General features: G+C 50.0%; 1 protein-coding gene across 1 annotated transcript in view; it reads left to right on the top strand.

Moving 5' to 3' along the window:
• Window positions 1-12,607, top strand: part of LOC128327212 (fatty acyl-CoA hydrolase precursor, medium chain-like) — a 37,290-nt gene extending 24,683 nt beyond the window's left edge. Inside the window, exons 10-13 of the mRNA XM_053255673.1 lie at window positions 1,396-1,543; window positions 2,573-2,722; window positions 5,101-5,173; window positions 12,051-12,607. Coding sequence (XP_053111648.1) covers window positions 1,396-1,543; window positions 2,573-2,722; window positions 5,101-5,173; window positions 12,051-12,237 — 558 coding nt within the window. The 3' untranslated portion in view covers window positions 12,238-12,607. The remainder of the gene's footprint in view (window positions 1-1,395; window positions 1,544-2,572; window positions 2,723-5,100; window positions 5,174-12,050) is intronic.
• Window positions 12,608-13,998: the final 1,391 nt, after the last annotated feature.

The raw sequence follows: 13,998 nt of genomic DNA, 5'->3' as shown, positions 1-13,998 counted from the left end.
CCCTTCTCCAGCAACTGACACTGTCCGAGATGACGCCCAAGGGGGAGCTCTCACACTAGAGTTTAGACACAGGATCCTGTGGACTTCACTTCCTTGAGCCCTGGGCGTTTTCCAGATTACGAGCTTTGCACCGGTAAAAGTGTTGCAAGGTGTGACGGTTTGAGGCAAGGGCTTGAAACTGAGAGTGCAGCATCTTCCACTGCATCCACTGCAACGGGTCTTCCAGGCAGAAGGGTGTTCCTGTTCTACCTGAAACACATTCTCCGCCCTCTCCTCCTGCTCCATTTTGGGCCAGTGAGGTTGCAGAGGGGGTGGGGGGATGACGTGACGACCTGTTTGAAAATAATAATAATTCTGGGCTGCCTTGCGCAAAGTCGTCAGGAAAGCCCCATTCCAAAACAAAAATGTAATTGCAGCATTGCACCCTTGTGCAAGAACTCCAGACCAACAAACACCATGGTGGAGAGGGTGGCGGCAGGGGGAGTCAAGGCAGCTTTGCCCCCAAAAAGCAGCGAGCAAAGCAAGCCCAAGCAGAGCCTCTCGGAGCCCCCTTGCCACCACAGCCACTGCCGCCTTCGCTAGCCGCCCACTCGCTGCTCCCCCTTTGCACAATGAGAAATAAGATTTGAAAAAGGAAACAAAGAAATAAAAGATAAAATAAAATCGAAGCGGGAAGGGGCAATATGGACAGATCGCCCTCCCCCTCGTTGAATGAGCCATCCACACCATGCCATTTGCACCACAGGAATATTGTTGCAACCCTCCTACAATGGAAAAAATACTGCTACTTTCCTGCAATGCAGATGCAACGTTGTACCACTGCAATGCAGCAATAAAATCTGAAATAGGCATCAGCAATGTGGACGGCACCTTACTGTACTGACAGTGATGTCGGAACGCAGGCAGTACGGAAGCACACTTAGAAGACACATTGCGAAACTGTTGCAGCGTGGAATCTGGAAACCGCCCTGGGCACTTTCCAGATTGGACACTACAACAGTGTCACTACCTGTCCGTTAAGTGTGCTTCCGTATTGCCTGTGTATCCGTATTGCATTGCAGTCCCTGCGCTGTCAGCAAGGTGCTGTTCACATTTCCGATGCCTTCTTTGGGGTTTTATTGCTGCTACAGTCCTACAACATTGTAAAAAGTGGCTGTATTTTCCCATTGTATGAGGTTTGTAAAGACTGCTCCCCCTGCTGGTAGCTTTGTAACCCTTTACTTACGTTGTCAATTCGATCCCACCAAGCCGAAGCATTTTTATGGCGGCTGTAGCCTGCAATCTGGAAAGCTCCCTGGTGGCCTTTTCTGGCTTGAGACTGTAGCAGAGAGCCAAAGGCAAAGCCATGCAGCAAGCAAGCGTCCGTAACAGGCCTGTCGCCTCCCTCCCTTTCAGAAGTCCCCACCTGAATATGTGCAGGCGATCTTGGATGAATATTTGGGAGACACGCAAGACCCTGTCAAGTTACGAGACAGCTTTCAGGACATGATGGGGGATGCTCTCTTTGTGGCTCCTGCGATTCAGATCGCTAGACATCATCGAGGTGAGTTTTCCAGCACAGTCACAGAGGAAGGAAGCCGTCTTCTCCAGGGTCAGGCCCTTGGTCCATGATCTGGCTCAGCCTGGCCCCCACGGGCTGGCAGCAGCTCTCCAGGGTTTCAGGTGGCAGGAGTCTTTCCCAGCCTTACCTGGAGATGCTGCCAGGGAGTGGACCTTCTGCTGCCAAGGAGGGGCTCCACCACTGAGCCGTGCCTCCTCCTCCTCCTCCTCCTCCTCCTCCTCCTCCTCCTCCTCCTCCCCCCCCCCCCAAGTCCCCTACAGCAAAGCCTTAGAGCCCCTGCTTGCCAAGAGGCTGACATATTATCTTGCTTGGCGTGATCTTCCCGTTCTGGAAGTGAGAAGAACATCTGAGAATTAGGATCTCCTACTGCCCCCCCCGCCCGCCCCCCCGGCTGCTTTGTATGGACTTGAGCTTTGCATGGGGCTTTTTGATGTCCAAATAACATGCTACAAAATGATAACGATACTTTGAGGAAAGAGATCTCACGCCCTCTTGTGAGTCTCCAAGCCACCAGTCCAGCCTTTCACGTGCCTGGGATCAGCCTGTTCCCAGACTTCCTCCCTCTTTCGGCCTCCATCCCCAGCAGAATTATAAGGAAGAGTAAATATGTCATGTTCTAAGAGTGGAGAGAGACCGGTTTGCATGATATTTAGTACACATGACATTAAATGCATTGCCAGAAGATGTGCTGAGCCCAGCAGTAGACCAGAAGTGAGTCTTCTTTGTTCTCAAGCATATTTGGAGCACGGTCTCCCAACCCCCCACCCCGTTTGGCACAAGCAGATCCCTGCGCAGCCCTGTCCAGGCAACTCTCTGGGCAAGTGGTTCTTGCCAAGCCACGTGCCAAAGAAGCGGGGCGGGGCGGGGCGGGGGGGGCTGCTCCCACTCACAGCCCTGAGCTTTGGCCTCCCGTTGAGCTGAGTCAGCTGCCTGGGAAATGCTGCTGCTGCTGCTGCTGGACCCATCTGCTCACAGTGGATTCTCTCTCTCTCTCTCTCTCATTTTTTAAAGATGCTGGTGCTCCCACCTACTTTTACGAATTCCAGCACCGACCCACTATGTTTAAAGAGACAAAACCAGCATTTGTACGGGCAGACCACGGCGATGAAGTTGGTTTTGTCTTCGGAGGGCCGTTCTTAAGAAGCGACTCCATAGTGCTTAGTAAGGACATTCTCGAGGGTTAAGGTCACCATTGCTAAACCTTGGTATTCCTTCACAATATGTATTTATTACTCCCAGGACTTTTGGGTGGCCATGTTGTGTGACAGGAAGAGGCTGATCAACCACCATATCAGGAATGGCAAAGAGATCACGGGGAGTTGGGGGGCATTATGGTCGGACACCCCCCCCCCTTAACTACAGCAAGATGCTAGCCATTATGCTGTGCATTTGCAACTGTTTGGAACCTCCATGTTCAGATGCAATATACCACTGAATACCAGTTGCAACCCTCATCCCAAAAGGCTATTCAGACTCTCACAGGTGGACAAGTACACCATCCTGACAAAGAACACAAGCATTCTCTTGCCAAAAGGTCCAACCAAAAAAGAAAAGACAACCATGGCAGCTCGATTTAGCAATCCCTTTAGAGAGTCAATGTAGTGTAGCGGTTAGAGAGTTGGACTAGGAGTGGGGAGACGTGGACCCCTATCCTCACTAACTCATGCGGCTCACTGGGTGACCCTGGGCCAGTCACTCTCTCAACCATACCTACCCCACAGGGTTGTTGTGGGGATGAAATGCAGGGGTGGCCACTGTACACCACTCGGAGCTCCTTAGAGGGAGGATGGAATAGAAATGTAGCTAATCCAGTGTTGCCAGAACCTGAGGGGTATACTCGTGAGTCAAATGGGCCGTAACCCAAAATTTGGCTTTAAAAAAGCCAAAACTGGCAACAGAGCTAATGACCACCATGACTAAGTACCTCTCCTCTGCGACTTAGCCTAGCCCTTGTATAAAGCCCTCTCAGCTAGTGACCAGGGCCATTTGTTTTAATTTAATTTTTTTACATCTATATCCCACTCATCTTCCAGGAGCCCAGAGCAGTGTACATTTTTATGTTTATCCTCACAACAATCCTGTAAGGTAGGCTAGGCTGAGAGATAAGTGACTGGTGACTGACCAGGAGAGGGATCTTGAGGTCGTGGTGGACAGCTCGTTGAAAGTGTCGACTCAATGTGCGGCAGCTGTGAAAAAGGCCAATTCCATGCAAGGGATCATTAGGAAGGGGATTGAAAATAAAACGGCTAATATTATCATGCCCTTATACAAAACTATGGTGCGACCACACTTGGAGTACTGCGTACAATTCTGGTCCCCACATCTCAAAAAGGACATTGTTGAACTGGGAAAGGTGCAGAAGAGGGCAACCAAGATGACCAGGGGCCTGGAGCACCTTCCTTAGGAGGCAAGGCTACAACACCTGGGGCCTTTTAGTTTAAAAAAAAAGACGACTGCAGGGAGACATGATAGAGGTCTATAAAATAAGGCATGGGGGCTATTCTTATGATTAACAAAAATCGGGCTCGGAGAGCCTAGCCTGATTTTTGTCAATCGTTAGCACCACCGGGCTCGGCTGCGAGACTGGTGGTTCTAGAGCGGGTAACCCGCTTGAGAACCCCTGGTAAAAAACCAGGTTTGCGAAGCAAGCGCTCCGCAAACCTGGTTTTTTAAATTGTGAGTAGCTGCAGTGGGCCTTTGTGCCGCGCCTACTCATGAGTAGACCCCCGGCCGGGAGGCTTAAAAGCAGCCTCCCAGCTCGGGGGTCTCCCCAGTATGCCCTGCGTGCTTGCACAGGGCATACTGGAGCTTCCGGGGGCTGTGTGGCCCCCGAGCTCCCCAGCCCCCCCCAGCTCCGTCACGGACCTGACAATCATGTGGGTGGCCGATCTGGCCGCCCAGGGCTCTCTTCCCGCTCACCCCACCAAACTGGGTCTCACGGATCGTGAAACCCGGCTCATGGTGTGGAGAAAGTGGATAGAGAGAAATTCTTCTCCCTCTCCCATAACACTAGAACAAGGGGTCAACCCATGAAATTGATTGCTGAGAAATTTAGGACCAACAAACAGAAGTACTTTTTCACATAACACATAATCATCTTGTGGAATGCTCTGCCACAAGATGTGATGACAGCCAACAACCTGGATGACTTTAAGAGGGGTTTGGATAACTTCATGGAGGAGAGGTCTATCATTGGCTACTAGTCGGAGGGCTATAGGCCACCTCCAGCATCTGAGGCAGGTTGCCTCTGAGTCCCAGTTGCAGGGGAGTAACAGCAGGCGGGAGGGCCTGCCCTCAACTCCTGCCTGTGGCTTCCAGCAGCATCTGGTGGGCCACTGTGTGAAACAGGATGCGGGACTAGATGGGCCTTCTTGGGCCTGATCCAGCAGGGCTGTTCTTATGTTCTTATGGCTGAATGGGGCTTTGAATGCGGGTCTCACTCGTCCTAATCCAACATTGCCTGCTGGTGGTGAATTCTGTGACTTCCCAGTGAATGGCCATGTCTTCTGTGACTTGGTACTTCTCTGTTCTGTCTCCAGGTGAATCTACGGAGGAAGAGAAACAGCTTAGCCGGATCATCATGAAGTACTGGGCTAACTTTGCTCGCAATGGGTGAGCTTCTTGGTTAATTGAACCCCTGAGCCTCAGAACACCAACAGGCTTGCTTGGCAATCTCTGGGTGCTGCTTTTCAGCCGTAATGGTTCTCCTCAGAGGGGCTCACACTAATAAGGTCAGATGCAGCAGCAGGACCATCTCAACCTGCTCGCAATCACAGGGCTCGTGAAACGACTCCAGGGCTCTTTCCAGGTTACACGCTGCAACGTGTCCCTCCGCATTTCCCATGTTTTGACATCGCGGTCGTTGCGCTGTCACCAGGATGCCGTCCATATTTCCGATGCCTTGATTTGGGTTTTATTGATGTGTTATGGCCCTATAACATAGTAATAGCGTCGCAGGAAAGTAGCTGTGTTTTTCTGTTGTAGAGAGGCTTGCAACGGAGTTTATACATTGTAACGGGGTGTGGTGTGGGTGGTTATTTTTATTCCTGAAATAATTTTTATTTGATGGCTTCTTCCTGCCCCTGGTGGGGGGGGAGGGGGGGAGCGGGCACTGCTTATGGCGGGGGGGGGGAATTTCCCCACCAATTAGAAGTTCCGATTCATTCTTTTGTTTCAGTTACATTTATCTTTCCTTCAAAAGTGAAGGCCAAAGTGATTCACACACTATTCATGGAGAAACAAGGCCCATTTAAGGTCAAACTTAAAAGGCAGCTCATAAAACGGGGGGCGGGGGGAGAACTCTGCTGCCCGAACTTCCAGTAGCCCTCGGCCCTGGTGGGGCAACCACCAGCCTCTTCCCTCGGTCTCCACTGACCGCCACCTCCCCAGGCCACACACACAGCTTGCTTTATTTAACCGGAGCGCTTTCGGATGGGTGTTGGTGAGGTGCAGCCCCTCCGTGAGCTCTTCCTCATTGTGGAAAGGCAGCTTCATGTCCTGGGGGGTGGGAGGACGAAGCTGCTGCCGCCACCACCGCATTAGCCATGGATTGCTCAGCCCGGCCACACACACACTGGAGGTGGCTGACAGCTAGAGAGGCTTGTTCCTGCAAGGCAGCCGCGGGGAGCAAATGGGAGCGACCCAGATGCTGGCTGGGCTTCTCCGAGGAAAAAGCTCCCCATCTGAGACGCCTCCTAGCTCGCTCTGGCATTCGCAGCAAACCAGGCTCTCCCCACTCACTCTTCCCCCATAACAATCCCTTCAGCCAAGAACAATTCACTGCCAAGGATTTCCTCAAAGCCCACATGCCCCCCCACTTCCTCATACAGTGAAGTCCCCACCCCACACCCCGGCCACACAAGTGGCAGTTAAAAAATGCAAATATTTCTGCTCCCTCCTATTATTATGGCCCCCCTCTCCAGCAATGGGATTTTAAAAAAAATATTTTTGCCAGGATCACTTGTGAAAGGGTGCAATTATGCAAACAAAACAAAGTTTTTTGTTTTGGAGTGGTGCTTCCCCCTGCTGGCGGATTTGCACAAGGCAGCCAAGATTTTTTTATTTTATTTTTTAAAAGCTCATCATGTCATACACACACACATACCCCACAACTCCATTGGCCCAAATGGAGTAGGAGGAGGGGCAGATAAATGTGTTTCAAAGAGAATATGGACACGCCCTGCCTTGACATGTCCATATCAGGAGGAGGAGGAGAGGAGGAGGAAGAAGAAGAATCAAATTTGTACAATGTCCCAAACCTTCGTCTCTGGGTGGTTAACAATCACATAAAACATATACAAAAACTTAAAACAATTTAACAATTTAAAAATCACCCACAAATTAAAACCTTGAAATTTTAAAGAACTGAAAAAGCTGGGTTGAAGAGGTGGGTTTTCAAATGCTTTTTTCAAATGGACAGAGATGGAGAGGATCGTATCTCAGGATGGAGCACATTCCACAGTCTCAGGGCAGCAACCAAGAAAGCCCATCCCCGTTTGGCCACCAGCCGAGCTGGCGGCAACTGGAGACGGATCTCTCCGGACGACCTCAATGGGCAGTGGAAGAAAACGTTCTCAGATACCCAGGGCCTAAGCCATTTAGGGCTTTATAACTAGCACTATGTATTTTGCCCAGAAGCCTATTGGCAGCCAGTGTAACTCCATCAGCAAAGGAGTGATGTGGTCTCTCCAAGATGACCCAGAGACCAACCTGGCCGCCGCATTCTGTGCCAACTGAAGCTTCCGGACTACATACAAAGGCAGCCCCACATAGAGCACATTGCAGACGTCAAGTCTGGAGGTGACCAGCATATGTACCACTGTTTTGAGGTCGTTCATCTCAAGCAACAGACACAACTGGCATATCAACTGGAACTGATAGAAGGCACCCCTGGCCACTGCCTCAACCTGAGATACCAGGGAGAGGTATGGATCCAGAAGTACTCCCAGACTGCGAACCTGTTCCTTTTGGGGAAGTGTGACCCCATCTAGAACAGGGAGATCAAAATAGTCTCTGGAATTCTGACCCTGCACAATAAGTACTTCCGTCTTATCTGGATTCAGCTTCAGTTTATTCTCCCTCATCCAGCCCATTACTGCTTCCAGGCTGAAATTTAGGGAAGTTATGCCATCTCCTGAAGAAGTTGATATAGAGAAGTAGATCTGGGTGTCATCCGGATACTGATAACACCCCACTCCAAATCCCCTGATGATCTCTCCCAGCGGTTTCATGTAGATGTTAATTGGAGAAAGTACGGAGCCTTGAGGGACACCATACCTAAGCTCAGATTTCAAAGAGCAACAGTCTCCAATCGACACCATCTGGAATCTGTCCGTAGGAGCGGAACCACTGTAAAACAGTGCCTCTCACCCCCAACACCCTCAGACGTTCCAGAAGGATACTATGGTCGATAGTATCGAAAGACGCTGAAAGATCCAAAAGGACCAACAGAGTCACACTTCCTCTGTCAATTCCCAATTGGAGATCATCCATCAGGCCGACCAAGGCAGTCTCCACCCCATAGCCAACCCGAAAACCAGTTTGGAATGGGTCTAGATAATCAGTTTCCTCCAAGACTGACTGGCGCTGAGAGGCCACCACCCTCTCAATTACCTTGCCCAGCCACGGGAGGTTGGAAACAGACCTATAGTTGCTCAACTCTGAGGGATCTAATGCAGGCTTCTTAAGAAGAGGTCTAATGATTGCCTCCTTAAGACAAGGAGGCATCCTGGCGTCCTTCAGAGAAGCATTTATGATTTCTACCAGGCCTCCTACGACAGCCTCCCTGCTAGAACGAACAAGCCATGTTGGAGAAGGGTCAAGAGAACAAGTGGAAGGCCTCACCATTCTGATCAGCTTGTCCACGTCCTCAGGATACCGATCCAGTCGAACCACATAAGAGGAGTTTCTGGACACCTCCAGTTCAGAAATCTAATTAGCTGTGGAGACTCCATCTAAGTCGGCCTGAATCCGAGAGATTTTATCTGCAAAAAATTATTTAAACACATCACAGCGGGTAACTGATGGCTCCAATTTCTGATTCAAGGAAGGGGGGGCACATACTAGTCCCCTCACAATCCTGAACAACTCTGCTAGACGTGAACTCGCAGAGGCAATACAGGCAGAAAAGAACCACTTCTTTGCCGCACGTATTGCCTGAGCATAGATCTTTAAATGTGCTCTATGTTGTAATCTGTCGGATTCAAGTTGAGTCTTTCTCCACTTGCGCTCCAGTCACCTGCCTTGCCTCTTCTGCCCCCATAGATCTTCCATATACCAAGGGGCCAGGTTTGAAGCAGGTCAGAGGGGACGCTTAGGAGCATCGTGTCTACTGCCCTGGTGAGCATGTTATTCCAGTTTTCCACCAGGGCATCAACAGGATCATCGGCAAAGCCAACATTAAATCCCTTCAAGGCTTCTGAGTCTTAGTGGATCCAATAACCACTTCAAGCAGACCATTCTAATAGTCCCCTCGCCCCTGCAGAGGTGGAAAGTGGTTTTAAGCCTAACCTTAACCAGATGGTGGTCCGTCCATGACGATGGGGAAATCACAGGAATCCCCACCCACGGAACACCACCCTGATCAGAATAGAAGACCAAATCAAGTCTGTGACCTGCAGTGTGTGTCGGGCCAGAGACCACTTGGGATAGGCCCATCGTCGTCATGGCCACTATGAACTCCTGAGCTGCCCCGGACAAATTGTTCCCGAAATGAACACTGAAGTCCCCCAGCAGCAAAAGTCTTGGAGACTCCAATGCGAGTTCCGTGACCAAGTCCGTGAGCTCAGTAAGGGATTCCGTTGGGCAGTGGGGCGATCGGTACACCAACAGAAGTCCCAATCTATCCCTGGTCCCCAACCTAGGTACACACATTCAATATGGTCAGATACCTCAACAGGGATCCTGGCAAGGGAGATGTTATCCTTATAAACCACAGCCACTCCACCTCCCCGCCCACGTCCCCTCACCTGCTCCTCTACAGAATACCCTGGAGGAAGAAGCTGGGACCAGAATGGGCCACCAGCCTCCCCCAACCAAGTCTCAGTGATACACACCAGGTCAGCCCATTCATCCACAATCAAATCATGGATGAGTTCGAGTTTATTTTGGACTGACCTGGCATTGCAGAGGAGCAAGGTAAGGCTATGTGGGTTGTTGGCAGTGCTCCCCAAGGTCACAGAGCTGGCAGGACAACCAGAAGGGGAGACAGCTATTGAATTTCTGACTGCCCTTTCCCTGGAACGCGCTGACCTGCGAACGTTACTTCTTCTATTCCCCACCACCACCGGAATAGCTGCCCCACATTCCACAAAGGTGCTCCCTGTCTCCCCATCTCTAGACGAACACAGACACATTACAACTACTTCGACCCAATCTCACCAATAGTGAAGTGAGCAAGAATCTTCTCTAGGCATTCAAATTAATAAGTTGGCGCCAGCCCTCAGTCCCACCTCTCCCTTTGTGGGCTGCACCACTAGCTGCAGCCCACTCTAATAAAGGCCAAGATCTCAGAAGCCCAAAGGGTGTGTCTCACACCCACACCAATCAGACAGTTTGGCCAGGTGCAGAATATCTATGAACACAATTAGCGTGAGTTCAGCCCCTGATAGCAAACAGGCGACAGCAAGGAGGACAAGAGCAAAGAAAAACCCTAACCCTTCCCCACCCAGAGGAGAGTGGAGTGTAGAAGCCAGATAAGAACTCCTTACCCCACAGCCGTCTTCCAGTCACCTTTCTTATGAAATGATTCTACTCTGAGGAAGGTAGGAGTTTTTGAGTAGACAGAAAATATGAATGGGCACCAGCCTACAAGCATTGAAAAACCCTTTACTCTCAGTTAGAAGCCATTTCACTATTCTGTTGCACTTTGCAACGCTTTAACCATTGCAAATCTCGTAGTCTGGAAAATGCCCAGGAAGTTTTTCACATCCGGCTTTTGGTTTTCATCTCCTCCGGAATGGATGGGTATGTTCACATATTGGCCAAATTTACCCCCAAGTCCCTGCGAGCTATCAAGGAGCACTTCACACACAATCTGGGTTTTTCATCCTGTGTTAGAGTGTAGTCCGAGTTATATCTGGGGTAAAAGAATCCACTTTTTGTGTCGATTTTTGGGGGGCAACTTCGAACTTGCAGTAAAGCCTCACAGAAAACTCACAGTAAAACCTGCTGTCTGGACAAGCTCCAGGCATTGGCCAAGATATTTCCTGAATATTGTGCTACTGCTACTGCTGCTGTCAATGACAACATGAGAAAGAAATGTTGGGTGGGAGCACTGCAGGGTCAAATAATAATAATCAACAACTTTATTTGTTAGCCACTCCATAACAAATTGTTCCCTGGGCGACTCACAACACAGCATTAAAACATCAAGTAAAAATGCATAATACATGGAATCACAACATACAAACACACACACACACAAACTTTAAAAACTTTTTTCTAAAGTCAGTTTTAAAAATCAAATTTGAAAATAAAAATTTAAAAGGCCTAACAAAATTGTGGTGTCTAAAAGAACAAAGTGATGAAGCCAGGCAAACCTCACTGGGGAGGCTATTCCACAAACGAGGTGCCACCACCAAAAAGGCCCTCTCCTTAGTGGCCACCCGCCTCACCTTGTTTGGCAAGGGGACTTGAAGCAGGGCCTCTGAAAAAGATCTTAATGGCCGAGTCGGGACATATGGGGCAAGGTGCTCTCTCAGGTAATCCAGTGGTCCTAAGCCATTGAGGCACCTTGGGGCAGGGTGGGCTTTGGCCCCTTCCCCGAGGTGGTATCAGTCACATTAATGAGGCCATCTTCAACATGTTTATCCATGGAGTACACACTGTTGGTTTTGATGGAGTTATCTGTCAGGTGTGCAGGCTCATGATTTCTGCCTGACTTTTAATTTCCTATTTATGATTCAGCAGTGGGGGTCAAGTGTGAAATACTTGCTGGGGTCCAGCAGTGGGGGGGGGGGGTTGAGGTCTCCTTTGTCCACCCGGCAGGGTCACTTGAGCCAAAATGTATGAAGCAAGAGAGAAGAGCCTCCTCGCGACACTTTCTGTCATCAGGATACCACCGGGTGCTGTGGTTGGTCTGCTGCTAGCTCTGCTCCCCCTCAAAGGTGGATGCAGTAACAGCAAAGGGAAGGTCCTGGTGGCAGGTGGGAAGAAAGGTGTGGCATTTTCCAGCCCGCTGCTGCTGCTGCTGCTGCTGCTGCTGCTGCTGCTGCTGCTCTGGGAGGATGGGACCAAGGGAGGCTCCCCGCACCAGAACTCTGGAAGCCCTTGTTGGGTGTGATACTGTGTCTCCTCCTCCTCCTCCTCCTCCTCCTCCTCCTCCTCCTCCTCCTCCTCCTCCTCCTCCTCCTCCGGCTTCATCAGGTCGGCAGCAGTGGCCATGGCAGGGTGTGGGGAACAGGGGTCCTCCAGAACTAGGCAGCCTGGCACATGCTCAGCTCTGATCTCCCAGGCAAACTGACTGAGTCCTTGACTCTGATGTTTCCAGCGATCCCAACGGCCAAGGTCTGGTGGACTGGCCACGCTACAGACTGCATGGCGAGTATCTGGAACTGAACCTGAAGCAGAGGAAAGCAGAGCAGCTGAGGAAGACCCACGTTGACTTCTGGTTGAAGACCTTGCCTGAGAAACTGAAGAAAATGAGAGACGGCAAGGAAACGCACGAGGAGCTGTAGCGGACGATGCCATCACAAGCTCACATTGTTTGCATCCCCACACAAGCACTGGCATCACGAGGCATCTGATTGCTGTTTCAGTCTGAAAGATCTCTTTGTCAAAGCATGAAGCAGGGGCAGGAGCAGGGGTGGGGGGCAGGCAGAGCTGCTGCTCTTGACGCTTCTTAGGCAGCAGAAATACCAGGGGGTGTTGCGGATTGAGAATGTAGGCCCTGATTTTATTGGTGATGAGGAGTCTGAAGCCCTGGGGGGAGGCTGCAGAAGAATGTGGCATGTGAATATCAGGAACTGGAAGTAGGGCTGCAATGCTGAGTGGTTGATTAAGCCACTTAAATCCTCTTCTGATTCATTAAAAGGTGTCCTTGGTTAATTGGTGGTGTTGATCGGTGGTGAAATTGTAACTGGACCAGCCCTGCCTCTCTGTTGCCTTCATCCTCTGCCAAGAGGGAAACTGAGGAGGACAATCTCACCAAAGCAGCGTGAATGGTGAGGGGTCAGGACTGCAGCTGGAGTCTGAGAAGAAGCTGGTTGGGAAGCCCCTCCCTTAAGTGTGCCCAGGGCCCGTTGAATGGCACCCCCATCCCACTGGGATCACCACCATAAGAGAGGCAGCCACATGCACCACTCTCTGCAAGAATCATTTATTTTATTTATTATTATTTATTTATTTAAAATATTTTTCTACTGCCCAAAACACAAGTTCACTGGGCGGTTTACAAAACAATAAAAACAACCAATAAAAAGATTTGACACATTTCAACAACTAAAATTTAATAGTTAAAACTATTAAAACACAATTAAAACACAATTAGAACAATATCTAAATAAAATGTGTCTTGGCAGCCCTTTTAAAAGTTGTAAGAGACAGGAAGGCTCTTATTTCAGCAGGAAGTGTGTTCCAAAGCCTCTGGGCGGCAATGGGGAAGGCCCGTCCCTGAGTAGCCACCAGACAAGCCGATGGCAACTGCAGGCGAAACTCTCCAGATGATCTCAATGTGCGGTGCGGTTCTTCATAGCAAAGAAGACGTTCTCTAAAAATACCCAGGGCCCAAGCTGTTTAGGGCTTTATAGGTTATAACCAAAACCTTGTACTTTGCCTGGAAACTTATTGGCAGCCAGTGTAGATCTTTTAAGATAGGAGTGATATGGTCTCTCCGAGATGACCCAGAGACCAATCTGGCTACCACGTTCTGGACTAACTGCAGTTTCCGGACGATGTGCAAAGGCAGCCCCACATAGAGCGCATTGCAATAGTCAAGTCTGGAGGTGACCAGCAGATGTACTACTGTTCTGAGGTCATTTATCTCAAGAAATGGACACAGCTGGCATATCAGCCGAAGCTGATAAAAGGCACCTCTGGTCACAGCCTCAACCTGGGACACCAGGGAGAGTTTTGTGTCCAGAGGCACCCCCAGATTGCACACCTGTTCCTTCTGGGGAAGTGTGACCCCATTCAGAACAGGCAGATCAAAATCATCTCCGGAGTTCCGACCCCACACGATAAGTACCTCTCTCTTATCTGGATGCAGTCTCAATTTGTTACTTCTCATCCAGCCTATCACTACCTCCAGGCAGGCATTTAGGGGGGTTATGCCTTCTCCTGATGATGTTGACATGGAGAAATAGATTTGGGTGTCATCAGCATATTGATAACACCCTGCACCAAATCTCCTGATGATCTCTCCCAGCAATTTCATGTAGATGTTAAACAACATCGGAGACAATATGGAGCCCTGAGGGACACCATACCAAAGTTCAGTT

Source organism: Hemicordylus capensis, chromosome 5 (genome assembly GCF_027244095.1).
Source record: "Hemicordylus capensis ecotype Gifberg chromosome 5, rHemCap1.1.pri, whole genome shotgun sequence".
NCBI classification, from domain to species: Eukaryota; Metazoa; Chordata; class Lepidosauria; order Squamata; family Cordylidae; genus Hemicordylus; species Hemicordylus capensis.
Note: the sequence above shows the minus strand (reverse complement) of the source record. Positions and strands in the feature narration are given on the sequence as shown.